The following is a 13701-nucleotide window of genomic DNA, read 5'->3' as shown; positions in this document are numbered from 1 at the left end:
GCAACAAGAGCCTCATCTTGTAGGCTTTGGAATTCTTCAAGGGTGAGTCTCGATCATCTCCTCGTTGCTACCGTCTTCTAGATTGCATCTTGGCTTGGATTGCGTGTTCGCGGTAGGAAATTTTTTGTTTTCTATGCAACGTATCCCTTCAGTAACGTCTGCATTTAGGTCGTCACTGTTGGGCGCCGTCGTCAGTTGAGTTAGTAAACCTTATGATGATTAGGGGCAATATCTGCAAATTATCCATGTAATGATGCTGGCAATTACATGTATTTTACTAGTCTTGTTGTCTGGCTTCCCTGTTCCTCGGTTTCATATTTATGTCATGTATAGGAAGAACTCCAAGCATTTGTGTAGAAATGCTCTGGGATTGTAGATAGTTTGCATTTTATGAGCTTCTCGACTTGTTGATTAGTGATCTCAGCGGATGTTTTAGATAACTTGTGCGTCCTTGCTTAAACTGATTGTGTTGTCTCATTTTGGTATTTCTTATATTTGCTGGCATGTCCGCCACAACCACCGCCAACCCCGTTCGCCACCACCATGTCCTCAGCTGACCGCGGGTGGGAAGGGACGCGGCATGCCCGCCACCACCGCGGGTCCTTCGCCGATCGCATTATGCTCGCCGCCCCACCCGTCCTCTGCGCCACCTCTCCGTCGTCTTCCGTTCGGGGGTGGCCGGGGTGGTCGCGGGTGAAGGGGCGGGGCTGGGGCTGGGGATCCCCGTCGTCTTGGTCTTGCGCCAACTCGCGGATCGGCGCCTTGGCAGCTTTGGATGTGGTCGCCGCAGTACCTTCGCGCCTCGGCAGAAACTGCTCGTTGTGGCCCTCTCGATGGATGTTGCTCACCTGGGCAGACACAGAATGCCCGCGTGGTCACATGTTCGACAAGCCGTGATGTTTGAGGTGTGTTGCCTTCTCCCCATGGATCCACAATGTTTAATCTAGCATCTACTGCCAAGTGTTTGGAATTGACTTCAACTGTGATTTCTGGATAATTGGTGTCGATTATGTGTTTGTGATATTGCCTATGCCAGTGAGCTTATTCAGCCTGGCATGAACACCACGACCAGACACATAGTCAAGTACCTCGCCGGCAAGGCCAAGGTGTATGAGAATAAGTCACAATGACGCTTCAGAGGCGTGCGTCCTGGTGTTCGAGCCACCTCAAGCAGGGGACCTGGAACAACGGTACATTTGTGCTGAGAGGACAAGGCACCAAGGTGAGCTATTCTAGGAGTATACAATTCCTTGATTATTGATAGTAGTGCTACAAATTTGTACATGTGGTACTCTATATGGTAATCTCAATGTTGTTATTGCTAGCTGAAGATATGATTTGTTGAGCACATAGAACATAAGTATTGTACTACATGTTGATTCCTGCATTGAACTAAGCCATGCTGAATATGTGCTTTAGTGATGTCACTAATACTACTTGACTATTTGCCATTTGGATATGTAATTCAGTTTAGTCTAAAAGGTTCACTTCTTACTGCATCATGTGTTTCTCTGCTTATACATAGGTATGTTCATTTTCACCAGCAACTCTGTGAGGTTTAATGGCCGCACTAAGCTTTCATTTAGGATTCACTAGATGATTTTATGTTGGACACCAATCTTTTACATTGTAGTCATGTACACACATGTTCTATATTTCTGTAGAGTTGATTTATGGAATGGGAATTCAAGTGATCCTTGGATAATAACTGTCATCCCAAATCATGTTAATCCCAGGCAAACATACATAGTAGTCTAATCCAAGATCCACGTCTCTATAAAATCATGTTACTATAATTTTTCCGTATACCTCTTTTTCACAGGCCCTCCTGAAATTCAGGTTCCACTAACTGGTTGACTATTGGTCGATGTTGCAACATAATTAGGAAGAAACTACATATATTGTCGTATCCTCTTCATTTCAGGTTTAGCTAACCACATTTTAGTATTAGAGGAATAATGCTGCATAGAGTTAGTATCCCCTAGACAACATGGTTTAGTTTATCAGCATGTGACCTCTCTGGAGTTAGGCATTTCCATGCAGTAAGTAAGCGGGGAAAAAATGAAATGAGTATATGTGGTTAATCTTATTTCCTGTATGTTATTTGCAGAGGTTAATCCTATTTCCAATATGTTATTCAGAGGTCAAGGATCCGGAGATATCCAGAGCAAAACCTTCAAGTACAGGCTGGGCAGATTCTGATCTATTTTATGTAAGCATCTGCTGCTCATAGTGTGCCAATATGACATTCATGCTTCACATTATGTATCTCTCAACTACATAAACTTGGATAAATTTCATATTAGGATGATGACACTCAACACCACGTTGTCTCTAGATTTGAAATATGGCTACTGTTGATTGACTGCCTGAAAATTGTTTGTCTGAAAATTCTTTGTGCACTGGTGATACTCCAAAATTTCTTTTAGTTTAAGTTGTTACAGTAATTCTTGCTCAGGAGTTAGCTAGTACCTTCTAGTAGTACTGTAGGTGCTGGTATGTTCTAGTATGTTCTAGGAGTATATTACATATGTAAGTCTTAGCCAGTAGAACACTGTGGATAACTCTACTAGTAGATAGCTATAAAAGGATAGCAGTAGAAAGCTCTAGAAGGCTTTAGAAATCTACATCTTGTACCTAGCTTGTATCCTATAAATAGCACTATGCAATATAAGATGCATGAAGCTTTTGGCAGCATCACAAAACCAGACCACTTCCCACACACTACACTACCTGTGAGCTAGCTAGCAAGGCTAACATAAGTTGCTTTTTGTGTGCAGGTTATACCACAAAATTAGCTTAATATTTTTTAGATCAACAAAATTATCTTAATGCTAGGTACTTTCTGCTAATAGCTTGGTCATCTTATCCGAAACTAATGATAGTGCGGATCGCTGCCACTTGTTTGATCTTCATGACTAGCTTATGTTGTTGTTTTGTGTAATCTTCTCATGTATGAATAAAATATGAGGACCAAGGAAATTAACTTAGGATGAATTGAACCAATTTTCTTGTTCTCATGCAAGAATTTAAATAAGCTAAACATGGTTTCTATGTTTATCTTTCTGAACAAATAGATACCCATCAACAGCTGGAGTCTCCGAAGCGGAAGAGCTTGCCTGTTACAAGGGTTTCCTGGTACTGTTATTCAGTTAAACAATATGGTAACAAGTGGAAATATGTGTGATGCTTTGTTGCTGGTTGGCTTATAGAATTTGAATTTTATAGCAAGAAGACTTATCAAGTCAACCACTTCTACAAAATGGAGGCATAGTAGGTATTTAACTTAGAACGAGTATTTCTTTCAATCTTAAATAGCTTATGTTCTCAAACATTTTTTCGGTATTGCAAGTGGAGGTGCATGCAACTTTTTTTTTATAAAATGCAACTTGACAAGGACAATTTTTTCTCTATGTATAAAATGCAGAGGCCCAATGCGGCGCCCAATAAGTCATTTTTGTATGTCCGACAGTTCACTTTTCCATTGGCTTTCAGTTTTTTTTGTGATGATACACCGTGGGTCGGTGGTACAGTGGGTGCATTTGTTCTTATTCCTCCAACTGTTTTGTTCTATGCTTATTTTACTATTTTGCAATTCTGCTAGGCGGTGGGCTATTTTGTTTCAAAGAGCTATTCTATGACGTGATGTTCAGAGTGAGGGACATGTGAAGTTTAAAGAGGTAGAGCTGTGAATTTCTGACAAAAACTATCCTCTGTTCATAGATATATGTCTCAGAAAAAATATAAGTTCTCTTCTTTCTAATGACAAGCTCACATATATATTTTTGGGAGTGTATTTCGTCCATGTGGTGGTTTCATTTAACATCACTCGGAGAAATGTAGTTAACAATGCAAAAGTGCACCTTTGATTCCAAGTTAGCTTTACTTTTGTGATTTTTCCTACTCTTGTGCGTTATTGCATTTTTCTCAATGATGTTCATTTCTTTTGACAGATGAGTTCACCATTCTTTTCAGCAAAAGGTTCAATTCATCCTAAGTTCACTGCTTCGTTCCTGCTTCCTGGCAACTCATGGTCCCTTTTTCATTCTATATGTCAGATGTAAGTCCTCTTATCAGGGATGTCTACTGTGCTTCTTAAATTCAATTTTGAGCTACTCCCACCTCATAATGAATCGAAAGAAATACATGCAGATAATGCATGCATGCAAACAGTATTTAAATAATTTGTATTCTTATTTAAATCCTTCACCATATATCTGTTTTTGATAGATGATTGTATTTGATAGATGATTTTTGATGCACGACAAGTGGAGCAATCTCTACAGATATATGTTGATGTTTTGCACTTCGGTCAATTTGTTTGAATATCAAAAGATCTCATCGGTTATGTTAAGCTTAGATAGTGGAGCCATATTTTTCATCCTGGAAAAGGCTATTCGTTAATTCTTATATTCCTTCGATTAGTACAAAAATAGCAGAGCTGTAACCATGACTTACATGAACAAAAACTAAAGGACATCCAATAGATCTGTAGATAATTTTCTCAAGAAGAAACGATCAATACATCAAGCAACATCGCTTGCTTTCTTAGTCCTCTTCACAAAAACAATTTAGTAAGGTTAGCTATGACTTATATACTTACCATATTTAGTCAGTTTCTGTTTTCACATGCTTTTTAAAATGATCATAATGAAATTTCAAACCTGTGTGTCCTGCCCTGACTAATTAATTTATTTATTCAAGGTTTTCAATGGTTGTGACTATTGTTCACTCTTTAAGATAGAAAGTGTTATGCGGTGTGAAGAATCTCCATGAATTCATGTCGTTGTGTGCACAGTGGTATGCGGTGTGAACTCTTGATGTATTGCATTTCGGTCCATTCTGATATGATTTTTTTTTAGCATGAAGTAGTTTTTTCACCTTCTCCATGCATGTTTGCCTTCCTTTAAATTGCACGTGTAAAACTGAAGTAGAAGATTTAAAAAAGCTGGTATACATTAATATGAACCGGAGGAAGTAGAAGATTTAAAAAAGCTGGTATACATGACCAAGCTACTTCGATTGAAGAAGATATCTCATGAAGATGTCGAACTATTCTTAGAGGCTGCACTTGGTTTATATTGTGGAAAAGTAAACAAACCTGACAGGCTATAGGTGATCGTTGTATTGCTTACTGCTTAGGGACATGTTACAGTTACACAATCAAACATGAATTGGATTTATTGTGTTCTCAGCTACTCAGTTTAGCTCTAATTCTGAACATACATTCTGTAGGATCCAAGCACAGTTATCCTGTGGGTGTTTTATCTTCATATTTACTATCAAAAGGATGAAGGACTTGGAACATTTTAAGTGAACTGCAGGAGGGTGGGCGGAGGGTGCGCTCAGCGGTGCTCTGGTAAATCCTGCTCGACGAGGAAGAGGGTTTGGCGTCGGGGACGGGAACCTGGCTGCGGCGTCGGATGCATGGCGCAGCTGGCGCAACTTCCTCTGGCCGCGCGGCGAGGCAGGGCCCAAACTCCATGACAACTTTCTTCCTCGGCGGCAGATGAACCATGTTGTTCATGATGTGGAGATGAACCCTGTCGTGTATTTTATCTAATGGTTTCAAATCATGTTGTTCATGATGTGGAGATGAACCTTGTTGGTCATGTAAGTTAGATGCCTGGATTGTGAATCCTTGAATGTTTCAAAATGTTGGTTTCAAACCTAGATTTCTTGGAAATATTGGTTTTAAACATTGCTTGACTTCTGAGTGTGATGTATGCTTGATTGTAGATTGCTTGAATGTTTGCAGGCAGTATAGCAACCTTAAAAATGCCTAAGAAAATAAACAGCGGCACCAGAATTAAAAGCCTGAAAAAGTAATTGTAGGCATCCTTTAAAAGTGCCGGCAAAAAGTTTAGATGGTATCTCTAGAAAAGTGCAAGTAAGAAGATTTCGTGACATTTTTCGAAAAGTGCCAGCAAAAAGATTCTATGGCATTTTTGGAAAGTGCCAGCAAAAAGATTCTGTGGCATCTTTCAAAAGTGCTGGCAATACTAACTAGCGGCTGTTTTGGAAGTGCCTTAAAATACAATTAACGACACTTTTCTAAAAATGCCGGCAAAGACCTACCTCGACTGGAATAAAAGCAGCACTTTTTTTTGTGTCTTGAAAAATCTTTGCCGGCACTTTTGGTGCCTTTGCCGGCACTTTTTTGTGCCTGCAATCTGGGTACCTAACGCAGTGTGAGTAAATCGCCGCGGGCGTTTGCTCGACTTTCGGATGGAATCAGGATCCAACAGATCTCATCTATTCGTGAGGAGGTTGCGTGACCTCTATGGGTGGAGGAAGGTGGTGTCGCGAAAAAAAAAAACGAACAGTCTTTCAATTTTCGTTCCCGTGGATCCGATGACATTAGTGTGTTGTATGTGATTTGGTGGGAGGGTAAATCGGTCCAAAAAAGTGTTGGACCAAGGAAACAATCCTCCCTTTATTATTAGGTATAGATTGGTGCAGTGGAATTGGATAGTCCGCAAAGCACCATAGAAACAAGACCCCGGCTCTCCTCTTCAAGCTTGACATCCGCAAATCTTTCGACTCCGTTCGTTGGGGTTATCTTGTTGATCTTCTTGAAAAAAAAAGGTTTCCCGGTTCGCTTTCGGAATTGGATAGTCGCACTTCTAGTCACCGCCTCCTCAAGGGTGCTACTTAATGGGGTGCCCGGTCTACCAATTAAACATGGACGTGGGCTTCGGCAAGGGGACCCCCTCTCGCCTCTCCTTTTCGTCTTGGCCATTGATACGTTGCTCAAATCCCTGAGAAAGCGACTACCCATGGTTAGCTTCACAAGTTGAAAGGGAGGGGAAACATTCTTCGCACCTCACTTTATGCGGACGATGCGGCCATCTTCATGGCTCCGATCAAGGAAGACATCCAAAACCTTACTTCCATCCTCCATGACTTCGGGAAGGTCACCGGGCTCTCCACGAACTTCCTCAAAACCTCCGTTGTGCCCATTAGATGTGGCAACCTTGACCTTGATGACATCCTCCACGGGATCCCCGCGGTGAGGGAATCTTTCCCGCTACGTTACCTTGGGCTTCCGCTTACGGTGAGGTGCCTAAAGAGGGGTGATACTCAACACCTAGAGGATAAATGCGCCGGCAAGCTACCCACTTGGAATGGGAAATACATCACGACGGCCGGACGGGCCGCCCTTGTGAAGTCCGTCATAGCCTCCCAAGCGATCTACTACCTAACCCCGCTCTCCATCCCCGCGGGCACAGTTGCCTTCATCAACAAGATCGAACACGCTTTCCTTTGGTCCGCAAAGGACCACACTACGGGAGAAAAATGTAAAGTTAATTGGGAATTGGTTTGTCGGCCAAAGAAACTTGGGGGCCTTGGCATCTTGCACATGGATAAATTTGCGACGGCCCTTCGCCTCCGTTGATCTTGGTTGGAGTGGAAGGATCCTATGAAGATTTGGGCGGGATCCGGGAACCCATGCTCGGAGCATGACATGGAGATTTTCTACGCCGCCACTATCATCACGGTAGGAAACGGGAGAAAAACCCCTTTTTGGCATGCCCCGTGGCTTGGGGGGAAGAGACCTATCGACATTGCGCCTTTGATTTTTGACTCCTCCAAGCGGAAAAATTGGAAGGTGGCGCAAGCCTTGCATGACAATGCTTGGGTGCGGAAAATTGACTTCCACCAAGACTTCTCCTTTGACCATCTGTCCCAATTTGTGGACCTATGGAGTCTACTACAAGACTTCCAACTCAATGACAACTCGGAGGATGATATCTCTTGGAGGCTCACGGAGAATGGGTGCTACACTTCTAAGTCCGCTTATGAGGTGCAATTCCTTGGGTCCACTATGTCACCCCTTTACAAGTCGGTTTGGAAGGTTTGGGCTCCGCCGAAGATCAAATTCTTCGCTTGGCTTGTTAATCAAAATAGGATTTGGACCGCCGACCGGTTGGCCAAGCGGGGATGGCCAAATTGTGGCCTTTGCCCCCTTTGTGAAGGAGATATGCCCTAGAGGCAATAATAAAGTGGTTATTATTTATATCTTTATGTTTATGATAAATGTTTATATATCATGCTAGAATTGTATTAACCGAAACATTAGTACATGTGTGATATGTAGACAAACAAGAAGTCCCTAGTATGCCTCTTAAACTAGCTTGTTGATTAATGGATGATTAGTTTCATAATCATGAACATTGGATGTTATTAATAACAAGGTTATATCATTATATGAATGATGTAATGGACACACCCTTTTAAGCGTAGCATAAGATCTCGTCATTAAGTTATTTGCTATAAGCTTTCGATACATAGTTACCTAGTCCTTATGACCATGAGATCATATAAATCACTTATACCGGAAAGGTACTTTGATTACACCAAACACCACTGCGTAAATGGGTGGCTATAAAAGTGGGATTAAGTATCTGGAAAGTATGAGTTGAAGCATATGGATCAACAGTGGGATTTGTCCATCCCGATGACGGATAGATATACTCTGGGCCCTCTCGGTGGAATGTCGTCTAATGTCTTGCAAGCATATGAATAAGTTCATAAGAGACCACATACCACGGTACGAGTAAAGAGTACTTGTCAGGAGACGAGGTTGAACAAGGTATAGAGTGATACCGAAGATCAAACCTCGGACAAGTAAAATATCGCGAGACAAAGGGAATTAGTAATGTATGTGAATGGTTCATTCGATCACTAATGTCATCGTTGAATATGTGGGAGCCATTATGGATCTCCAGATCCCGCTATTGGTTATTGGTCGGAGTGAGTACTCAACCATGTCCGCATAGTTCACGAACCGTAGGGTGACACACTTAAAGTTGGATGTTGAAATGGTAGTATTTGAATATGGAATGGAGTTCGGATATTTGTTCGGAGTCCCGGATGAGATCCCGGACATCACGAGGAGTTCCGGAATGGTCCGGAGAATAAGATTCATATATAGGATGTCATTTTATGTGAAATAAAATGTCGCGGAAGGTTCTATGGAAGGTTCTAGAAGGTTCTAGAAAAGTCCGGAAGAAACCACCAAGGAAGGTGGAGTCCACATGGGACTCCACCTCCATGGCCGGCCAACCCTAGGTGGGGAGGAGTCCCAAGTGGACTCCCCCTTAGGGGGCCGGCCACCCCCCACATGGGAGGTGGAAATCCCACCTTTTGGTGGGAGTCCTAGTTGGGCTAGGTTTCCCCTCTCATGGAAGGTTTTTGGTTCGGGTCTTATTCGAAGACTTAGACACCAACACTTGGGGATCCACCTATATAATGAGGGGCCAAGGGAGGGGGCCGGCCACCCCAAGACCACAAGCTGGCCGCCCCCCTTGAATGGCCGGCCACCCCCTCCCAAACCCTAGCCGCCCCCTTCTCCTCCATAACTCCCGCGTAGCTTTAGCGAAGCTCCGCCGGACTTCTCCACCACCACCGACACCACGCCGTCGTGCTGTCGGATTCAAGAGGAGCTACTACTTCCGCTGCCCGCTGGAACGGGGAGGTGGACGTCGTCTTCATCAACAACCGAACGTGTGACCGAGTACGGAGGTGCTGCCCGTTCGTGGCGCCGGAACCGATCGTGATCAAGATCTTCTACGCGCTTTTGCAAGCGGCAAGTGATCGTCTACCGCAGCAACAAGAGCCTCATCTTGTAGGCTTTGGAATGTCTTCAAGGGTGAGACTCAATACCCCCTCGTTGCTACCGTCTTCTAGATTGCATCTTGGCTTGGATTGCGTGTTCGCGGTAGGAAAATTTTTGTTTTCTATGCAACGTTATCCTACAGTGGTATCAGAGCCGTGTCTATGCATAGATGGTTGCACGAGTAGAACACAATGGTTTGTGGGCGTTGATGCTCTTGTTATCTTTAGTTTGAGTACTTTGCATCTTTGTGGCATAGTGGGATGAAGCGGCTCGGACTAACTTTACATGACCGCGTTCATGAGACTTGATCCTCGTTCGACATGCAACTTGTATTGCATAAGAGGCTTTGCGGGTGTCTGTCTCTCCTACTATAGTGAAGATTCAATTTACTCTTCCATCGAAAACATTAGTATCAACGTTGTGGTTCATGTTCGTATGTAGATTAGATCTCTCTCGAAAACCCTAAACCACGTAAAATATGCAAACCAAATTAGAGACGTCTAACTTGTTTTTGCAGGGTTTGGTGATGTGATATGGCCATAATATGATGATGAATATGTATGAGATGATCATTATTGTATTGTGGCAACCGGCAGGAGCCTTATGGTTGTCTTTAAATTTCATGTTGAGTAGTACTTCAAAGTAGTTGTAATAGTTGCTACATGGAGGACAATCATGAAGACGGCGCCATTGACCTTGACGCTACGCCGACGATGATGGAGATCATGCCCAAAGATGATGGAGATCATGTCCGTGCTTTGGAGATGAAGATCAAAGGCGCAAAGACAAAAGGGCCATATCATATCACATATGAACTGCATGTGATGTTAATCCTTTTATGCATCTTATTTTGCTTAGATCGCGACGGTAGCATTATAAGATGATCCCTCACTAAAATCTCAAGATAATAAAGTGTTCATCCTTAGTAGCACCGTTACCAAGTCTTGTCGTTTCGAAGCATCTCGTGATGATCGGGTGTGATAGATTCAATAAGTACATACAACGGGTGCAAGACAGTTTTGCACATGCGGATACTAAGGTGGCCTTGACGAGCCTAGCATGTACAGACATGGTCTCGGAACACGTGATACCGAAAGGTAGAGCATGAATCATATAGTTGATATGATGAACACTTTGAGTGTTCGCCATTGAAATCACACCTTTTCTCGTGATGATCGGGTTTAGGTGCGGTGGATTTGGTTCGTGTAATCACTAAGACAATGCGAGGGATATTGTTTTGAGTGGGAGTTCACTTAGGTTTTTAATTATGTTGAATTAAAATTTGAACTCAATTTGTCATAAACTTAGTCTAAACTATTGCAAATATATGTTGTAGAGATGGCGTCCCCAATCAATTTTAATCAGTTCCTAGAGAAAGAGAAACTTAAGAGCAACGGTAGCAACTTCACCGACTGGTTCCGTCATGTGAGGATCTTCCTCTCTGGCGGAAATCTGCAATTTGTGCTTGATGCACCGCTAGGTGACCCTCCTGCAGAAGATGAAACCGATGAAGTAAAAACTGTTTACGCAACTCGGAAAACTCGGTACTCTCAAGTTCAGTGTGCCATCCTGTGCAGTCTAGAATCCGATCTTCAAAAACGTTTTGAGCACCATGATCCTCATGAGTTGATGAATGAGCTGAAAGCTATATTCGAGACTCATGCGGCCGTGGAATGCTATGAAGCATCGAAACATTTCTTCGGCTGTATGATGGAAGAAGGCAGCTCCGTTAGTGAGCACATGCTCGCCATGACCGGGCATGCGAAGAAACTCAGTGACTTGGGAATAGTGATTCCTAACAGACTGGGGATTAATCGTGTCCTTCAATCACTGCCACCAAGTTACAAGAACTTTGTGATGAACTACAATATGCAGAACATGAACAAGGAGTTACCTGAACTCTTTGGCATGCTAAAAGCTGCTGAGATTGAGATCAAGAAAGAGCACCAAGTGTTGATGGTCAACAAGACCACCAGTTTCAAGAAACAGGGCAAGTCTAAGGGAAAATTCAAGAAGGGTGGCAACAAAGCTGCCACGCCTCCTATGAAACCTAAGAACGGCCCTAAGCCTGATGCTGAGTGCTATTACTGCAAGGAGAAGGGACACTGGAAGCGTAATTGCTCCAAGTATCTGGCTGATCTGAAGAGCGGCCTTGTCAAGAAGAAGAAAGAAGGTATATCTGATATACATGTTATAGATGTTCATTTCACTGGTTCTCGTTCTAGTACCTGGGTATTTGATACTGGTTCGGTTGCTCATATTTGTAACTCGAAACAGGAACTAAAGAATAAACGACAAGCGAAAGATGAAATGACGATGCGCGTTGGAAACGGATCCAAGGTCAATGTGATCGCAGTCGGCACACTTCCTCTACATCTACCTTCGGGATTAGTTTTAAGCCTAAATAATTGTTATTATGTACCTGCGTTGAGCATGAACATTATATCTGGATCTTGTTTAATGCAAGATGGTTATTCATTCAAGTCTGAGAATAATGGTTGTTCTATTTTTATGAATAATATCTTTTATGGTCGAGCACCACAAAAGAATGGCTTATTTCTATTAGATCTCGATAGTAGTGATACGCATATACATAACATTGATGCTAAGCGAATTAAATTGAATGATAATTCTACTTATATGTGGCACTGTCGTCTTGGTCATATTGGAGTGAAACGCATGAAGAAACTCCATACTGATGGATTACTTGAATCACTTGACTTTGAGTCACTTGATAGATGCGAAGCATGTCTAATGGGAAAAATGACAAAGACTCCATTTTCTGGTATGATGGAGCGAGCTACTGACTTATTGGAAATCATACATACCGATGTGTGCGGACCAATGAGTGTAGCGTCGCGCGGTGGTTATCGTTATGTTCTAACCTTCACAGATGATCTGAGTAGATATGGGTATATCTATTTCATGAAAAATAAATCCGAAACTTTCGAGAAGTTTAAGGAATTTCAAAGTGAAGTAGAAAATCAACGTAACAAGAAGATTAAGTTTCTACGATCTGATCGTGGAGGTGAATATCTGAGTTATGAGTTTGGCATGCATTTAAAGAAATGCGGAATACTTTCACAATTGACACCGCCGGGAACACCTCAACGTAACGGTGTGTCCGAACGTCGTAATCGAACTCTCTTAGATATGGTTCGTTCTATGATGTCTCTTACTGATTTGCCGTTATCATTTTGGAGTTATGCATTAGAGACAGCCGCATTCACTTTAAATAGAGCACCATCAAAATCCGTAGAAACGACACCGTATGAATTATGGTTTAATAAGAAACCTAAGCTGTCGTTCCTGAAAGTTTGGGGTTGCGAAGCCTATGTAAAGAAGTTACAACCGGACAAGCTAGAACCCAAAGCGGAGAAATGCGTCTTCATAGGATACCCTAAGGAAACTATAGGGTACACTTTCTATCACAGATCCGAAGGCAAAATCTTTGTTGCTAAGAACGGAACCTTTCTTGAGAAAGAATTTCTCACTAAAGAAGTGACTGGAAGAAAAGTAGAACTCGATGAGATTGATGAATCTATACTCGTTGATCGAGTAGCGCGATCGGAAGTTGTACTGCATACCGCCTACACCGGCAACAGAGGAAGCTAATGATAATGATCATGAAACTTCGAACGAGGAAACTACTGAGCCTCGTAGATCGACAAGGGAACGTGCCACTCCTGATTGGTATGATCCTTGTCTAAATGTCATGATTGTGGATAACAATGATGAGGACCCTGCGACGTATGAAGAAGCGATGATGAGCCCAGATTCCAACAAATGGCAAGAAGCCATGAAATCCAAAATGGGATCCATGTATGATAACAAAGTATGGACTTTGGTAGACTTACCTGATAGCCGAAAGGCTGTTGAGAATAAATGGATCTTCAAGAGAAAAACAGATGCTGATGGTAATATTACTGTCTATAAAGCTCGACTTGTCGCAAAGGGTTTCCGACAAATTCAAGGAGTTGACTACGATGAGACTTTCTCACCTGTAGCGAAGCTAAAATCTGTGAGGATTTTGTTAGCAATAGCTGCATTTTTCGATTATGAGATTTGGCAGATGGATG

The 13701-nt window shown here is 42.4% G+C and overlaps 1 protein-coding gene across 11 annotated transcripts; it reads left to right on the top strand.

Annotated features, from left to right (window-relative positions):
• Positions 1-445: 445 nt before the first annotated feature.
• LOC127340827 (uncharacterized) lies at positions 446-5701 on the top strand. 11 transcript variants are annotated; one of them, XM_071827824.1, is made up of 9 exons: positions 446-905; positions 1037-1222; positions 2111-2212; positions 3078-3138; positions 3229-3277; positions 3605-3680; positions 3976-4060; positions 4705-4800; positions 5236-5701. In XM_071827824.1, the coding sequence occupies exons 2-6, from the start codon at positions 1127-1129 to the stop codon at positions 3639-3641; spliced, it is 345 nt and encodes a 114-aa protein (XP_071683925.1). In that variant the 5' UTR covers positions 446-905; positions 1037-1126; the 3' UTR covers positions 3642-3680; positions 3976-4060; positions 4705-4800; positions 5236-5701. The 11 variants fall into 11 exon arrangements, with proteins under 11 accessions (XP_071683925.1, XP_071683924.1, XP_071683928.1 ...); XM_071827823.1 differs by having other exon boundaries at positions 447-905; positions 3954-4060; XM_071827827.1 differs by having other exon boundaries at positions 450-905; positions 2142-2212.
• The last annotated feature ends 8000 nt before the right edge of the window (positions 5702-13701 follow it).

This window comes from Lolium perenne, chromosome 3 (assembly GCF_019359855.2).
Source record: "Lolium perenne isolate Kyuss_39 chromosome 3, Kyuss_2.0, whole genome shotgun sequence".
NCBI lineage: Eukaryota > Viridiplantae > Streptophyta > Magnoliopsida > Poales > Poaceae > Lolium > Lolium perenne.
This window is presented reverse-complemented; position numbering and strand designations above follow the sequence as displayed.